Source organism: Erythrolamprus reginae, chromosome Z (assembly GCF_031021105.1).
Source record: "Erythrolamprus reginae isolate rEryReg1 chromosome Z, rEryReg1.hap1, whole genome shotgun sequence".
In the NCBI taxonomy this organism is placed as follows: Eukaryota; Metazoa; Chordata; class Lepidosauria; order Squamata; family Dipsadidae; genus Erythrolamprus; species Erythrolamprus reginae.
In genome coordinates, this window is record NC_091963.1 from 150,547,370 (window position 1) to 150,564,238 (window position 16,869).

Genomic DNA, 16,869 nt, shown 5'->3' on the forward strand with positions numbered 1-16,869 from the left:
GAAGAGGGAGATTATGATCCCGCTATATAGAGCGCTGGTGAGACCCCATTTGGAATAATACTGTGTCCAGTTCTGGAGACCTCACCTACAAAAAGATATTGATAAAATTGAACAGGTCCAAAGACGGGCTACAAGAATGGTGGAAGGTCTTAAGCATCAAACGTATCAGGAAAGACTTCATGGACTCAATCTGTATAGTCTGGAGGACAGAAGGAAAAGGGGGGACATGATGGAAACGTTTAAATATGTTAAAGGGTTAAATAAGTTTCAGGAGGGAAGTGTTTTTAATAGGAAAGTGAGCACAAGAACAAGGGGACACAATCTGAGATTATTATTTGACTGAAAGAGTCATAGATGCTTGGAACAAACTTCCAGCAGATGTGGTTGGTAAATCCGCAGTAACTGAATTTAAACATGCCTGGGATAAACATATATGAGCTGAGGTGGCGCAATGGGCAGAGTGCAGTATTGCAGGCCACTAAAGCTGACTGTAGATCTGCAGGTCAGCGGTTCAAATCTCATCTCATCCTCGGAGAAGGGTGGCATACAAGTTTAAATAATAATAATAATAATAATAATAATAATAATAATAATAATAATAATAATAATAATAATAATAATAATATTGAAATATTGAAATAAGGTTGACTCAGACTTCCATTCTTCCAAGGTGGGTAAAATGAGGATCCGGATTGTGGGGGCAATAGGCTGGGAGCTCTGTTAAAAAGTGCTATTGCTAACATCTTGTAAGCCGCCCTGAGTCTAAGGAGAAGGGCGGCATAATGAATGAATGAATGAATGAATGAATGAATGAATGAATGAATGAATGAATGTATCAGGCCCCAGGTTAATATGTGAATTCAAAGGCTGGCCTGACACATATATTAACCTGGGGCCTGACAGAATGAATGAATGAATGAATGAATGAATGAATGAATGAATCAATCAATCAATCAATCAATCAATCAGTTCATTCTAAGATAAAATACAGGAAATAGTATAAGGGCAGACTAGATGGACCATGAGGTCTTTTTCTGCTGTCAATCTTCTATGCTTCTATGTTTCTAAAGTGAGGGGAGGGGGAGGAGAGGAATCATATGACCATCATAAAGGTGAGTCGGCCGAATTTTGATCCCGTGATTATGGGGAGGCAGCCAATGGACGTAAGTGTGGAATTCAGTGCTGTTCCCTAAATCGAATGGGTGTAAGTTGTACAGAGGGCCTGTGCATAGTTTCGCCCCCTCCCCAAGTCCAGAGAAGGGGAGGGCAATTGGTGGCTCACCTGCCTTGACCCAGTCTTGCCACCCCAACCCTGCGCACCCATCCTCCAGGTGCCCTGGACCCCCCCACAGCCAGAAACTGCAGTCAACAACACTCCGGTCTAAGCTGCCTTGGGCAGTGGGTTTGAAAGGACCCCTGGTTTGCAGTGGAGATGGGTGGGTGGGTGTGTAATGGGGTGGGCACACTTGTGTGCAACAGGGCACACGGCTGGCACACACACTTCCCTGTGGAGCAAGGACCTGTTTCCTCTGGGGTGCAGTGAGATTTTTTTGAATTAGAGCTGTGTTTTTCCAAGGTTGGGCCCTTAAAGATAGTTGGACTTCAACTCCCAGAATTCCCCCAGAATGATAGAGTTGGGAGGGACCAGAAGGATTCCTTCTGTGTTTCTCCAACCTTAAGGTGGTTGGACTTCAACTCCCAGAATTCCCTAACCATCAGTTTAAGGTGGCTAGACCTCAACACCCAGAATTCGCCATCCAGCAAAGAATGATAGAGTTGGGAAGGGCCAGAAGGATTACTTCCTTCCGTGTTTCTCCAACTTTAAGGTGGATGGACTTCAACTCCCACAATTCCCCAACCATCAGTTTAAGGTGGCTAGACCTCAACTCCCAGAATTCCCCAAGCATCAGTTTAAGGTGGTTGAACTTCAACTCCCAGAATTCTCCAGCCAGCTAAGAAGGATAGAGTTGGGAGGGACCAGAAGGATTACTTCCTTCTGTGTTCCTCCAACTTTAAGGTGGATGGACTTCAACTCCCAGAATTCTCCAGCCAGCTAAGAAGGATAGAGTTGGGACGGACCAGAAGGATTACTTCCTTCCGTGTTCCTCCAACTTTAAGGTGGATGGACTTCAACTCCCAGAATTCCCCAACCAGCTGGGGAATTCTGGGAGTTGAAGTCTACACAACTTCAAGGGGTCAAATTTGAAAAGCAGGGTGCTGGCTCCTCGGAGCTAAGTCCTTCTGAGCATGCACAGAGGGGCGGCATATAAATCCAATAAATAAATAAATAAATAAATATCTGGTCGAGGCGGCGCAATATGCTCAGAGGCACTCTTCTTCTCCCTTTGAATTTGGCTCTGCTTTGGCTGGCCTGGCTTGAGGGCTGCAGCTGACCACTGCAAAGGATTGGTGCACGGATGTGTGGGTGCTCGAACCCAGGCTCAGGAGCCTCGCAAAGAGACCTTGGCCAGGGTTATCCTCACCCCAGTTTTGCGGAGTGAACCCATTAGCGGAAGAGCTGTTCCCGTTTGGCACCGTCTTCAAATTAAACACGGAGGTGCCTTGCCAGCCCTGCACCCGCCAAACCCATTTGCTAATTGCTTTGCAGCCCAGTGTGGCTGCCAGGGCCACCTCGAGGCTGGGGAGGATGGGTCCCGATGAGGTGGCCGGGTGGCTGCTAGTGAGGATGTACAGCAAGTCCTAGAGTTATGACCACAATTGACCTCCCTCCCTATTTTTCTTCCTTCCTTCCTTTTCTTTCTTTCCTCTATCTCTCATTCCCTTTCTTTCTTTCCTTCCTTCCTTCTTTCCTTTCTTGTTTTTTCCTTCCTATCCTCCACCTCCCATTCCTTTTCCTTCCCTCCTTCTCCCTCCCTTCTTCCTTCCGTTCCTTCCGTTCTTTCCTTTCTTTCTTCTGTCTCTCACACCTTTTCCTTCCTTCCTTCCTCCCTTCCCCTCCTCCCTCCATTCTATCTTTCCTTTTCTCTCCTTCCCTCCCATCCTTCCTTCCTAATTTCCTCCCTCCCTCCTTTTATTTCCTGTCTTCTATCCTCCCCACTCCTTTGTCCTTTTCTCTCTCCTTCCTTCCTTCGCTCCATCCTTCCATTCTTTCCTTCCTTCTCCCTCCCATCCTTCCTTTTTTCTCTTATTTCCTTCCTTCCTGCCTTCATTACTTTGTTTTTTCCTTTCTTTCTTTCCTTTCTTTCTCCCCTCGCCTTTCCTCCAAGAACTCAGGGCTCCTTGCTCCCTTCTTCCCTACTCACCTCTGCCGCAACAACCCTGCAAGGGAGGCCTCACTGGCACTGGGTCACCCAAGGAGATTGGGGGGGAGGGCTGCAGAGGGGCTCCTCCCACCCCCTCCTCCCAGCACCCTCCCTCCCGAACATCCCTTATCTGGGTCTCTCCTTCCAGCGCATCCAGCCACCAAATTCCACCTCTGAAGCCTTGCTTATTGCAACATGCAATGTTACAAGCTGGGCGCTTCCTCTTCTGCTTCAAAACTGCACAACTGCACAACTGTGTGTGTGTGTGTGTGGCTGCAGAAGCCAAGGTAAAGGCGGGGCTGGTTTGGCACCCAAGTTATATCACTCCCAGCCTAGTTTCCAAACCATCTTGCACAACAGAAAAGGATTGAAGTTAAAATGAGCGTTGGGCTCCCCCTGGTGGACGGCAGAGAAAAGGCGGCATGCGGCAGCCCTCGACTTACAACGAGTGACCGACCCACCATAGGAAGTTGCAACAGGAGTTCCGGGGTTACATGATCTCCCTTTGCAATTGTCCCACCAGCAAAATCAACGGGGAATCGACGCTTCAATCACCCTGCGACTGACTTCATAACTGCGGCAGATTCACTTAACAGTGAATCTCACACTACTTACTAGAGCTTACAAAACTTTGGCCAGACCCATCCTCGAATACAGCTCATCCGTTTGGAACCCATATCGCATCTCAGACATTAAGACCCTTGAAAATGTCCAAAGATACTTCACCAGAAGAGCCCTTCACTCCTCCACTCGAAACAGAAGACCCTACGAAAATAGACTAACAATCCTGGGTCTAGAAAGTTTAGAACTACGACGCCTTAAACATGATCAAAGTATTGCCCACAAGATCATATGCTGCAACGTCCTGCCTGTCGGCGACTACTTCAGCTTCAACCACAACAACACAAGAGCACACAACAGATTTAAACTTAATATTAGCCGCTCCAAACTTGACTGTAAAAAATATGACTTCAGTAACCGAGTTGTCGAAGCGTGGAACTCATTACCGGGCTTCATAGTGTCATCCCCAAACCCCCAACACTTTACCCTTAGATTATCTACGGTTGACCTCTCCAGATTCCTAAGAGGTCAGGTCATACTGGTTCTACACATCCAAAGCAATGCAATAGTGTCAAGGAATTCTGGGAGTTGAAGTCCACATCTCTTAAAGGGGCCAAGCTTCTTCAGAAACGCCAATAGTTCTCTTGCCCCCTTCCTGGCATCCTTTCCCATAGCTTTCCCGTGAAATAACCCCCCCACCAACACCCTCTGTGGCAAACAAACAGCGAAGGGCTACCAAAAATTTTACTACCACCCTGTGGGTGTGGCTTATGCATTTTGTTTCAACATCTTTCAGTGCAAATTGAGTGTTCTGGGGTGGGGCTCCATTTTTGCTACCCTACTGCGTTCTCCCACGTCCAGGCAGTAGCCCACCCTAATTATTTACTATATAAAGTGTATGTACACACTCAGCCCTTCTCAAATTATACACATTCAACATCATTTACTGCGATAGGAAAAACATACCCAGAGCCCAGAAGGGGGGGGGAAATCAAAATACTCATAGGAGCCCACCACTGCAAATAAATCTTTATTCTGGATCTTGACAAATATGAATACAAAATATAATTGATCCCAAGGTTCATTTTTTTCAAAGCAGATGTTTCTCTTTTGATATAAAATTCATTTTACTAAGAAATCAAATCATTTTGTATTTTCTATCTTTATCAGTGCACAAATTGGTATCGCTCGTTCCCAAAAAATCATAGGCATTGGAAAAAAGTGTCCCCCCATTTACTGTATTATTCGGATGATAAAATGGACTAGTGGATGAGATGCACCGAGATTTCACACAGGTAAGTAAGAAGGGAAAAGCACTCCGAAAGCCTCCCCAAATTTTTTGCACACCCCATTTTTACAAAAAACGGGCCCGTTTATTTGGCAAAAATGAGATGCTTCAGTGGGGCTCCTGGGGGGGGGCAAAAATGGCTATATTCGGTGTGTAAGACACACTGATATTTTCACCTTTTGGGGTGGGTGGGAAGGTGTATCTTAGAAAAATATGGCGGCCCCCGACTTCCAACTGTTCAATTAGTGACGTTTCAAAGTGAGAACATCACTTTAAGACCTTGGCAGCCTCCTCGTTGTCACATGATCAGAATCCAGCGGCTTAGTGAGTGAGTGACTTGAACTTAAGCATGGTCACAGGATCCCTGGGGGGTGGGCAGAGGGGGTGTTCATCACACCCTTTCCGACGTGACTTTCCGACAAACGACGTCAATGGGGGAAGCTGAATTCGCTTAATGACCGCGCTACGGAGTGAACGGCGGCCGTGACACACCGAACAACATTAGTGAAAAAAAATTGTACAACAGGGCAAAATCCTACTCGGAAATTGTCTTGCTTAGCGACAGAATTTTGGGGGCTCCCGCAGTCGTAAGTCGAGGACCCACCCGCCCATCAGCCACCCGCCAGCCGGATGTTGCATTCTGGGATATTCTCAGGGGGTGATCCACTTGGCAGGAGCCGCTGCGGCCCATTCAATCTCGTCCGGCGGAGTGTGTCCTGTGTGAAAGGTTGGTCCCATGACCCTGGCACACATCCACTCAGCCAGGTAGGTGTTGCTGTGACCGGTGAGTGGCAGGTGCAGCTTTGGGTCTCTGGTGTGCACGCATGTGTCCCAGCAAGATTTTGTTTCTGCAAAATTTGGGTCTCTCTCATGCGCACCAGTGAAGGACTTCTACCGGACCGGTAAGATACTCTGTTCCGGTAGTGATTTTGAAGATGAGCGCGCAGATGTCGCTCCTGACACGTGTGATGTGTGCCCTGCACAAGATTTCACTACTGCGCATGTGCAGACGCTCGTGTCAGTGAGATTTTCTCCACAGAAGCAAAACCGACATGTGCCTGCATGTTCGCTGGGGGCTCCCGCAACGGCCCTGGAGGGGAGGGCTCACCAGTAGTGCCAAAGAGGGCAGGCCTTTCCTGGTGCAAATGCCCCCTCATGAGGGCCTGCACCTTATGTGTGCACAGAAGCAAAATCTTGCTGGGATGCGCGCACACATGCCATAGACCTAACGCTGCATGCACAACTCCATTTTTACTACCGGTGCGTCGTCTCATCTGTACCCGTAGGAACCCGATACTGCACCCACCCTTCTACCCGTAGTACACCAAGTGAAATTGTCCAGGATCCCTCCCTGCTGAAACAGCCCCATGGCTATGGGTCCGTAGGGGTTGTCAGCGTGCACCGATAGGCCTCGGCCTGCTGTTTCAACTCCTCGGCCTCCTCCACCGCCCGCTGGAGGTAACCGGCGGGGTCGGCCCTCACCTGAGCCACAGCCCAGGCCATGGGCCTTGTGACCGAAGGGGATAATTCTTGCAGGAGATTCCACTGGGGCAGGAAGTAATTGGGGAGGCATCGCCCGGCCAGGGTGGCCGTCAAATCGTCCAGGATATGCAGGAGGACGTGGGCGGCATCCAGCTCCTCGGTCGGGTAGCTGCTCGGCAGCCGTTCACAGTACCACAAGGCCAGAGTGAAGAGGTGGTAGGGCTCCAGGCCCGGCAGGCCGGACCAGGGGATGACGGGCGTGATGGCTCGCAGGGACCACCACAGGGGCGGAGGAAAGAGGCGCCTCAAGTGCAGCTCACTAGCCGAGAAGGCAAGTTGCCATTCGGAGGTGAAAGCGGATGGGAAGAGATAGAATCCGGCGATCACATCTTCGTCCCTCAATTTACCATCCCAGAAATGTTCCTCCATCAGCCACTGATGGGCTGTCTCAGGCCACCCCCAAAAGGTCACCACCGGGAGGATATCATAAAGGACACGGTAGGATCCGACGCAGACAATGACCGAGGTGACACGCCCTCGGAGCTCGATGCGGAGATCTTTGGCCACCGCGGAAAAGGATCGGGAAAACCACCTCGACACCAGCTCCGCGCAGAGGAACGCCTCTTCCCCACAGATGCACTCCGCCCAGAGTTGCTGGGTGGGCTCGTCGAAATCCTCGAGGCTGATCCGGGTGTACCCAGTAGGGCTCTCCGTCATGTCCAGTGTGACGGGCTCTTCATGCACGTTCAAAACCGGCACCAGGAGTGTGAAACTGGTATCGTAGTCAAGGCCAGGAGAAAGGGGATCCAGGGTGGTGCCCTCCACATGAACTGTGCCCTGCTGGACCCCACCAGAAAGAAGGCGGTAGCAGTCGGCAGGGGCCAATTTTCCATCGGATTGTTGGACCTGGCCTGTGGGGAGAACAAAGCAGGGGGTGCGTTAGGAACAACAGCCGAAAAAAGGCATTCCTTGGTGGTATTAGGGGCGACAGACCTGATATGTGAAACATAGAAGATTGACAGCAGAAAAAGACCTCCTGGTCCATCTAGTCTGCCCTTATACGATTTCCTGTATTTTACCTTAGGATGGATCTATGTTTATCCCAGGCATGTTTAAATTCAGTTACTGTGGATTTACCAACCACGTCTGCTGGAAGTTTGTTCCAAGCATCTACTACTCTTTCAGTCAAATAATATTTTCTCATGTTGCTTTTGATCTTTCCCCCAACTGACCTCAGATTGTGTCCCCTTGTTCTTGTGTTCACTTTCCTATTAAAAACACTTCCCTCCTGAACCTTATTTAACCCTTTAACCTGTTTAAATGTTTCGATCATGTCCCCCCTTTTCCTTCTGTCCTCCAGACTAGACAGATTGAGTTCATGAAGTCTTTCCTGATATGTTTTATGCTCAAGACCTTCCACCATTCTTGTAGGTGAGGTCTCCAGAACTGAATATGAGTAAGTTGTCAAGCATCTGAATTTTAATCGTGTGACCAAGGTTGTAAGCGTGAAACATAGTCTGCAGTGGCTGTGAGTGTAAAACATGATCTGCAGTGGTTGTAAGTGTGAAACATGGTCTGCAGTGGCTGAGTCTGAAACATGGTCTGCAGTGGTTGTAAGTGTGAAACATGGTCTGCAGTGGCTGTAAGTGTGAAACATGGTCTGCAGTGGTTGTAAGTGTGAAACATGGTCTGCAGTGGCTGAGTGTGAAACATGGTCTGCAGTGGTTGTAAGTGTGAAACATGGTCTGCAGTGGTTGTAAATGTGAAACATGGTCTGCAGTGGATGTGAGTGTGAAACATGATCTGCAGTGGTTGTAAGTGTGAAACATGGTCTGCAGTGGCTGAGTGTGAAACATGGTCTGCAGTGGTTGTAAGTGTGAAACATGGTCTGCAGTGGCTGTGAGTGTGAAACGTGGTTGTAAGTGTGAAACATGGTCTGCAGTGGCTGAGTGTGAAACATGGTCTGCAGTGGTTGTAAGTGTGAAACATGGTCTGCAGTGGCTGAGTGTGAAACATGGTCTGCAGTGGTTGTAAGTGTGAAACATGGTCTGCAATGGGTGTGAGTGTGAAACATGGTCTGCAGTGGTTGTAAGTGTGAAACATGGTCTGCAATGGGTGTGAGTGTGAAACATGGTCTGCAGTGGTTGTAAGTGTGAAACATGGTCTGCAGTGGTTGTAAGTGTGAAACATGGTATGTAGTGGCTGAGTGTGAAATATGGTCTGCAGTGGTTGTAAGTGTGAAACATGGTCTGCAATGGGTGTGAGTGTGAAACATGGTCTGCAGTGGTTGTGAGTGTGAAACATGGTCTGCAATGGGTGTGAGTGTGAAACATGGTCTGCAGTGGTTGTAAGTGTGAAACATGGTCTGCAATGGGTGTGTGTGTGAAACAGGGTCTGCAGTGGTTGTAAGTGTGAAACATGGTCTGCAATGGGTGTGAGTGTGAAACATGGTCTGCAGTGGTTGTAAGTGTGAAACATGGTCTGCAATGGGTGTGAGTGTGAAACATGGTCTGCAGTGGTTGTAAGTGTGAAACATGGTCTGCAGTGGCTGAGTGTGAAACATGGTCTGCAGTGGTTGTAAGTGTGAAACATGGTCTGCAGTGGCTGTGAGTGGGAATTTCCCTTTTTATCCCAGTGTCATTACAACTTGGAGCAGTCACTGAAATGAATGTCGGTAAGTTGAGAACTATCTTAGTCCTTCACTTACAGGAGTTCACTTAGTGGCTGTTCAAAGTTACGGCTGCCCTGGTAAAAGAGGACTGCGTTTCACACTTATGACCGTTGTAGCACCCCCCCCAGGGTCAACTGATAATCAAATTCAGAGTCTTGGCTACTGACATGTACTTACGACGGAGTCAGATTCACCTAATGGCCGTGGGACTCACTTAACAACGGCCATGTTTCACTTAACAATGGCGGCAGGAAAGTTTATAAAATGGCAGCACAAGGACGTTACTGAATAACAGTCACTCTCCGCCCCAGAAATCTGTGGTCGTATATTGAGGACTTGGCTGTATTTTTAGTCTCTCTGATGTTGGGTGGGGCCTTGAGATCAGGGCGGGCTAGAAGGGTCTTTTTGGGGGCCCCCAACTTACTCAGCAGTGAGAAAATCAGGTCTTTCGCTTGGGAGAATTCCGGGTTCTCGTATTCTTCCGGGTTCTGGGCTTGTAACTCCTGGATGAGTTCATTGATGCGCGCAAGCTGAGTCCCGGAATGGAAGTCCTGGTCCGTGAGCTGCTTGGAAGGGCCCGGCCTGGCTGGGGGGTATTCGAGAGCAGCTGCCATCCTCGGCGGGGTCTCTCAAGAGCCTTCCTTGCAAGAAGGAAGAAGTTAAGTCAAAAGAGGCGGGGGGGGGAGGGGCTGGACAAGGTGACCTCCAAGGTACCCCTCCCAACTCTATTTTATTCTATTGGACTCCTATTGGAAGGAAGCAGGTAAACAAGGGTCTGGTCTTGGGATGGGAGACCACAAGGGGACCACAAGGGCTTTTTTAGGCTTCAACCAGGAAACTAAGAAGTTTGAAGGAACAGGGACACGCCCATAGCCCCACATGGCATAGACCAGACTATATCCGCCCCGAGTCTACAGAGAGGGGCGGCATACAAATCTAAATAATAATAATAATAATAATAATAATAATAATAATAATAATAATAATAATAATAATAATAATAATCTACAATGACTCTGGCATAAGCCAGTGAAAGTGGTCCCAGTGGTACTTGGCACGCTGGGCGCAGGGCCAAAGGATCTCAGTGGACATTTGAAAACCATCGGAATGGACAAAATCTCCATCTGTCAATTGCAAAAGGCCGCTTTGCTGGGATCAGCAAACATAATTCGCCGCTACATCACGCAGTCCTAGGTGCTTGGGAAGCGCCCGACTGGTGATGAAATACGAAATCCAGCATAGTGATCTTGTTTGCTGTGTTGTATTGACATAATGATAATAATGATAATAATGATAATAATGATAATAATGATGATAATGATGATAATAATGATAATAATGATAATAATGATAATAATGATAATAATAATAATAATCTCCGAGACCGCCTTCTGCCGCACGAATCCCAGCGTCCGGTGGGAGTTGGTCTCCTTAGGGTCCCGTCAACCAAACAATGTCGGCTGGTGGGACCTAGGGGAAGAGCCTTATCTGTGGCGGCCCCGGCCCTCTGGAATCAGCCCCCCCCCAGAAATTCATACTGCCCCTGCCCTCCTATCCTTTTGTAAGGGTCTTAATTACTTGAACCAATTGGATCTTAACCCCTGGCTAACCAATAATTGTATGATTGCTGTACGAATGACTGAACTGCCCCCACCCTTTTATTTTTATTTATTTGTTTGTTTGTTTTGTCCAATACACAATAATACGCAATGAGGGTTATAGAGGATATAATCAGGTAGAACGTATTAAAGGGGGAATAGAGGAGAAAATAAAGGAGTGAAATATAACTACGAGAGAATAGCAGGAAAAGATATAGGGATAGGAGAGAAGATATAGGAGATAATCAGTGTTTCCCAACACTGATATTTGGACTTCAACTCCCAGAATTCCCCAGCCAGCATTCGCTAGCTAGGGAATTCTGGGAGTTGAAGTCCAAATATCTTCCAGTTGCCAAGATTGGGAAACACTGAGATATAGGATATACCCTCCTTGCCTTCTGAATTGATTTTACTATTGTCTCTTTATATACGTTGTGAGCTGCCCCGAGTCCTCGGAGAGGGGTGGCATACAAATCTAATTCAATCAATCAATCAATCAATCAATCAATCAATCAATCAAATAAATAAATAAAACAAATAAAATAAATAAAATAAATGGGTTTTAAATTGTTTTTAGTATTGGATTATTGTCATACGCTGTCTTATTATTGTTGTTCGCCGCCCCGAGTCTCCGGAGAGGGGCGGCATACAAATCCAATAAATAAAAGAAAATAAATAAATGAAATAAATAGACTCCCCTCTTCCCACCCACCCAGCCTCTGGGGCGCTCCTTCCTCACCTGCGCCGTCCCGAAAGAGCAGAAACGACCCCCTCCGCTCCTTGCTCGCCCTCCGCCCGCGCCACGCGACCTCCCGCTCACCTGAGCACTTACCTGGCCGAGCCCGAAACCCCACCTACCGAGGGCGGCTGCCGGCAGGAACTCTGGGAGGTGAAGTCCCGACGACCCCATTTCCCACGCACAGGATTGGATTGCTCCTAGAGTGGGAAGGTACCTCAGAGGTCATCTAGTCCAAATCCCGGCTGGCGTTATAGAGTTGGAGGTCACGTAGGAGGGTCGTCCCCACCCACCCCTCTCTTAAATCACGCCGGGAGGGGCAACTGGCTAACTTTTCATTTTGGGGGAAAGCCGTCCCCCCCAGAAACGGGGCAGTGGGGGTCTTAAAGCATGCTGGGAGGGACAACTAGCCCTCTCTCTACTTTGGGGTGGGGGGTGGGGAAGCCTCCTCCCCCCCCGAAACGGGGGAAGGGTGGGACGAGGGTGGGAGAAACAGAGGGCGGGGCGAAGAAGTGCGACCCCTCCCTGATATGTCCGGTGAATGCCCCCCTCCCCTCCCTTTGCAGCATTCTCACGTTTAGGAAAGTCGTTTTTTTCCCTCCGCGGGAAAATTGCAAATAAGTAACGTCCCCACTTCAAGAGTCTTCGGAGACGGGCGGCATACAAATCTAAGTAATAAATAAATAAATTTAAAAAAAATAGTCCCGAAGTTTTCTTTTGGGGGGAATTAGACGCGTTTCCAAAGGTCCCTTCTCGGTCCGCTCAAAGCACGCCTCGCCTGAACGCGTGGGTGGATTCGAACTCTCAGCTGACAGCCCATTTGCCTGGTTCGGACATTCCCAGCGTTGCCTGACTCCTACTCCCATAACCCTCAGCCAGGAATTGGAGAGAGATGGTGGGGAAGGGTCAGTTCAACTCCATTCCAAGAAGGGCTTTAAAGTCCGGAGAATGGTATATGGTGGTGGACAAGCTATGGGGGGAGCCTGAGGGGGGTGGTCTTTCTCCAGGGCGAGGGTTCCCCCCACCCGAGAAATCCGATGGGGGGTTGACTTGCAGCAATATTTTTCCCATCTGAGCGACTTTGAAGAGGTGTGGACTTCAAATCCCAGAATTCCGCCAGCTGGAATTCTGGGAGTTGAAGTCCGACACAGCTGGGGAATTCTGGGAGTTGAAGTGAAACACAGTCAGGGAATTCTGGGAGTTGAAGTGAAACACAGTCAGGGAATTCTGGGAGTTGAAGTCCGACACAGCTGGGGAATTCTGGGAGTTGAAGTGAAACACAGTCAGGGAATTCTGGGAGTTGAAGTCCGACACAGCTGGGGAATTCTGGGAGTTGAAGTCCGACACAGCTGGGGAATTCTGGGAGTTGAAGTCTGCCCTTTTTCAAGTGGCCAAACTGGAGAAATTCAGCTATAAAGGTAGTTCTCGGACTTAGCACCATTTGTTTTAGTGGCCATTTGAAGTGACAATAGTACTTAAAACCGGTGACTTACAGCCACTTCTCCACTTGTGACTGTTGCGGCATTCCCTGCGGTCATGTGGTCAAAATTCAGGCACAGATTTCTGACATTTGCAGTGTCGCAGGTCACGCGCCCGCCATTTTTCATCCATCTGAAAAGCAAACTCCGGGGGGGGGGGGGAGGGGCGGGGAAGCTGGGTTCGTTTAACAACGTGGGATCTGCCTATCCGCTGCAGTGATTCACTTAACAATCCTGGGCCCAAATATTATAAAAGTGGGCAGCACTTGCGTCAGGAATTATTTTAAAATTATTTTTTAAATTTAAAAAAAAATTTTTTTTGGAATAATGAGCTCAACAGATTTGTATGATTCGAATAAGAATTGAATTTGATGACCAGCGATTAATATAAAGGTTATTGAAGGGAGGCTGTTGCGGTCTGGATGGGTGTCAACAGACTCAAACTCAACCCTGATAAGACGGAGTGGCTGTGGGTTTTGCCTCCCAAGGACAATTCCATCTGTCCGTCCATTACCCTTGGGGGGAATTATTGACCCCCTCAGAGAGGGTCTGCAACTTGGGCGTCCTCCTCGATCCACAGCTAACATTAGAGAACCATCTTTCAGCTGTGGCAAGGGGGGCGTTTGCCCAGGTTCGCCTGGTGCACCAGTTGCGGCCCTATCTGGACCGGGACTCATTGCTCACAGTCACTCATGCCCTCATCACCTCGAGGCTCGACTACTGCAATGCTCTCTACATGGGGCTACCTTTGAAAAGTGTTCGGAAACTTCAGATCGTGCAGAATGCAGCTGCGAGAGTAATCATGGGCTTTCCCAAATATGCTCATGTCACACCAACACTCCAGAGTCTGAATTGGTTGCCGATCAGTTTTCGGTCACAATTCAAAGTGTTGGTTATGACCTATAAAGCCCTTCATGGCATCGGACCAGATTATCTCAGGGACCGCCTTCTGCTGCACGAATCCCAGCGACCAGTTAGGTCCCACAGAGTTGGCCTTCTCTGGATCCCATCGACTAAACAATGTCGTTTGGCGGGACCCAGGGGAAGAGCCTGCTCTGTGGCGGCCCCGGCCCTCTGGAACCAACTCCCCCTAGAGATTAGAATTGCCCCCACCCTCCTTGCCTTTCGTAAGCTTCTTAAAACCCACCTCTGCCGCCAGGCATGGGGGAACTGAGATACTCTTTCCCCCTAGGCCTTTACAATTTTATGCATGATATGTCTGTATGTATGTTTCGTTTTATAATAAGGGTTTTTAACTGTTTTAATATTGGATTGTTATATGCTGTTTTTATTACTGTTGTTAGCCGCCCCGAGTCTATGGAGAGGGGTGGCATACAAATCCAATAAATAAGAATAAGAATATTGTAATGTTTTAATATTAGACAGAGGAAAGCTATGTACTTTAAAAGGTTTTTGAATATATGAGATATGATATGTTTTTACAATTACTTTGTGAAAGAAAGACAAGAGCCTCCATTGAGTGATTACAAAGTAAAAAACTAAAAATGTGTATACATTTGACAATAAGCTGGATTTTGTGTTGGGAACTATGTACAGTATTGTTTTTTTAACTTTGTGTTGGAGAAAATATATATATATATGACGGGAAAGGAATAATTTTAAAATCATTTGCTGCTTTGGTGTTTTATAAACATTTTACATTTCACCGGGTTTGTGAATTTTAACACATTGAGGCTGTATTGCGTGAACACCATACAAAATACACACTCGCATACTTAACCGCAAATCTTGCTTAGCGGCAGCAATTCGGGTCTTAAGGTTGCGGGCCATAAGCAGCGGACTGACCTTTCCCCAAAGGGCTTCCTTGAGGACAAGGCTGTTGTGGCTTTGCATGTTAGGTCAACCTAGGCCAGTGATGGGAAACTTTTTGTTTCACGTGCTACAAGTTAGAAGCATGTGCATGCCAGTGTGTGCACATGCGTTCACACCCATTCTGTTCCCCCTATGCATGCGCCCCCAAACACACCACACATGCGCAAGTGCACAACCTCCTCTGGCCCCTGCACATGTGCACAGGCTCACTGAATCCTGGAACGGTGAAAGATACGGCCAAATGGGCAAACCGGAAGTTAGTTAGTTAGTTAATTTGTGTGTTTCTGTGTGTGTTTTTATTTTATTTTATTTTATTATTTTATTTTATTTATTTTATTTTATTTTATTTCAATTCTATTTATTTAATTTTATTTTATTTATTTAATTTTATTTTATTTTATAGAAACATAGAAACATAGAAGACTGACGGCGGAAAAAGACCACATGGTCCATCTAGTCTGCCCTTATACTATTTCCTGTATTTCATCTTACAATGGATCTATGTTTATCCCAGGCATGTTTAAATTCAGTTACTGTGGGTTTACCAACCACGTCTGCTGGAAGTTTGTTCCAAGGATCTACTACTCTTTCAGTCAAATAATATTTTCTCACGCTGCTTTTGATCTTTCCCCCAACTAACTTCAGATTTTGCCCCCTTGTTCTTGTGTTCACTTTCCTATTAAAAACACTTCCCTCCTGAACCTTATTTAACCCTTGAACATATTTAAATGTTTCGATCATGTCCCCCCTTTTCTGTCCTCCAGACTATACAGATTGAGTTCATTAAGTCTTTCCTGATACGTTTTATGCTTAAGACCTTCCACCATTCTTGTAGCCCGTCTTTGGACCCGTTCAATTTTGTCAATATCTTTTTGTAGGTGAGGTCTCCAGAACTGGACACAGTATTATTCCAAATGGGGTCTCACTAGCGCTCTATATAAGGGGATCACAATCTCCCTCTTCCTGCTTGTGATACCTCTAGCCATGCAGCCAAGCATCCTACTTGCTTTCCCTATCGCCTGACTGCACTGCTCACCCATTTTGAGACTGTCAGAAATCACGACCCCTAAATCCTTCTTTTCTGAAGTTTTTGCTAACACAGAACTGCCAATACAATACTCAGATTGAGGATTCCTTTTCCCCAAGTGCATTATTTTACATTTATTTATTTATTTATTTATTCATTCATTCATTCATTCATTCATTCATTCATTCATTCATTCATTCATTCATTCATTCATGTAAGTTGAAAGGGACCTTGCCGGTCATCTAGTGCATCTTCTGCTTGAGTAGAGGGTTGGGCTAGATGACCTCCAAGAGCCCTTCCACCTCCATCGTTCTGCTCCTTCCTTGGGGTTATCCAAACAAGCGCATCAACATGTAAATTATTGCTCTTCAGGGTGTGAGGAAATTATGCTCAGGTTGAAAAGCAGATAAAATCACATTAGCATCACGGCCCGGCGGTGCTGATGATAGCAAAAACCATGTTGTCCTTGGGAAGACGCTGATTGACAGCTGTCATAGGGGAGGGGGAGGCTGTGGTTCCTTGTTTGCATAATGGTGTTTAATTTCCTGATGAGTTGCAATCAGCGGTCCTCCACTCGTTCTCCCCCCCCTCCCACGCCCCCCCCTCAAAACACCAAGGCAGGTGACACAAGGACTTTTATAGGTAAACAACAACTGGGTGTGAGAAATGGAGTTTCTTGGAGGGGGTTGTCCATAACCTTAAGTCGGTGGTGAGATTTGAATTGCTGAACTACAGCTAGTATTTAGCTGAAGTAGCCTGCAGTGCCGCACTCAAACCACTGCATCACCCCAGCTCGCTTTCTTTCTTTCTTCCTTTCTTCCTTTCTTTCTTTCTTTCTTTTTCTATGTATTTATCTATATCAATCTATCAATCTATCCATCCATTGGTCCGTCCATCCATCTATCCATCCATCCACCTATCCATCCATGCAT

At 47.2% G+C, this 16,869-nt stretch overlaps 1 protein-coding gene across 5 annotated transcripts; it reads right to left on the reverse strand.

Moving 5' to 3' along the window:
- Positions 1–4,841: 4,841 nt before the first annotated feature.
- Positions 4,842–12,019, reverse strand: TMEM102 (transmembrane protein 102). 5 transcript variants are annotated; one of them, XM_070726647.1, is made up of 3 exons: positions 11,696–12,019; positions 9,690–9,906; positions 4,842–7,505 (listed from the first exon to the last, which is right to left on the reverse strand). In XM_070726647.1, exons 2-3 carry the CDS (start codon positions 9,877–9,879, stop codon positions 6,484–6,486), a joined length of 1,212 nt encoding a protein of 403 aa, XP_070582748.1. In that variant the 5' UTR covers positions 9,880–9,906; positions 11,696–12,019; the 3' UTR covers positions 4,842–6,483. The 5 variants fall into 5 exon arrangements, with proteins under 5 accessions (XP_070582748.1, XP_070582744.1, XP_070582749.1 ...); XM_070726643.1 differs by having other exon boundaries at positions 9,690–9,902; positions 11,696–11,768; XM_070726648.1 differs by having other exon boundaries at positions 9,690–9,902; positions 11,684–11,707.
- Between the last annotated feature and the right edge of the window lie 4,850 nt (positions 12,020–16,869).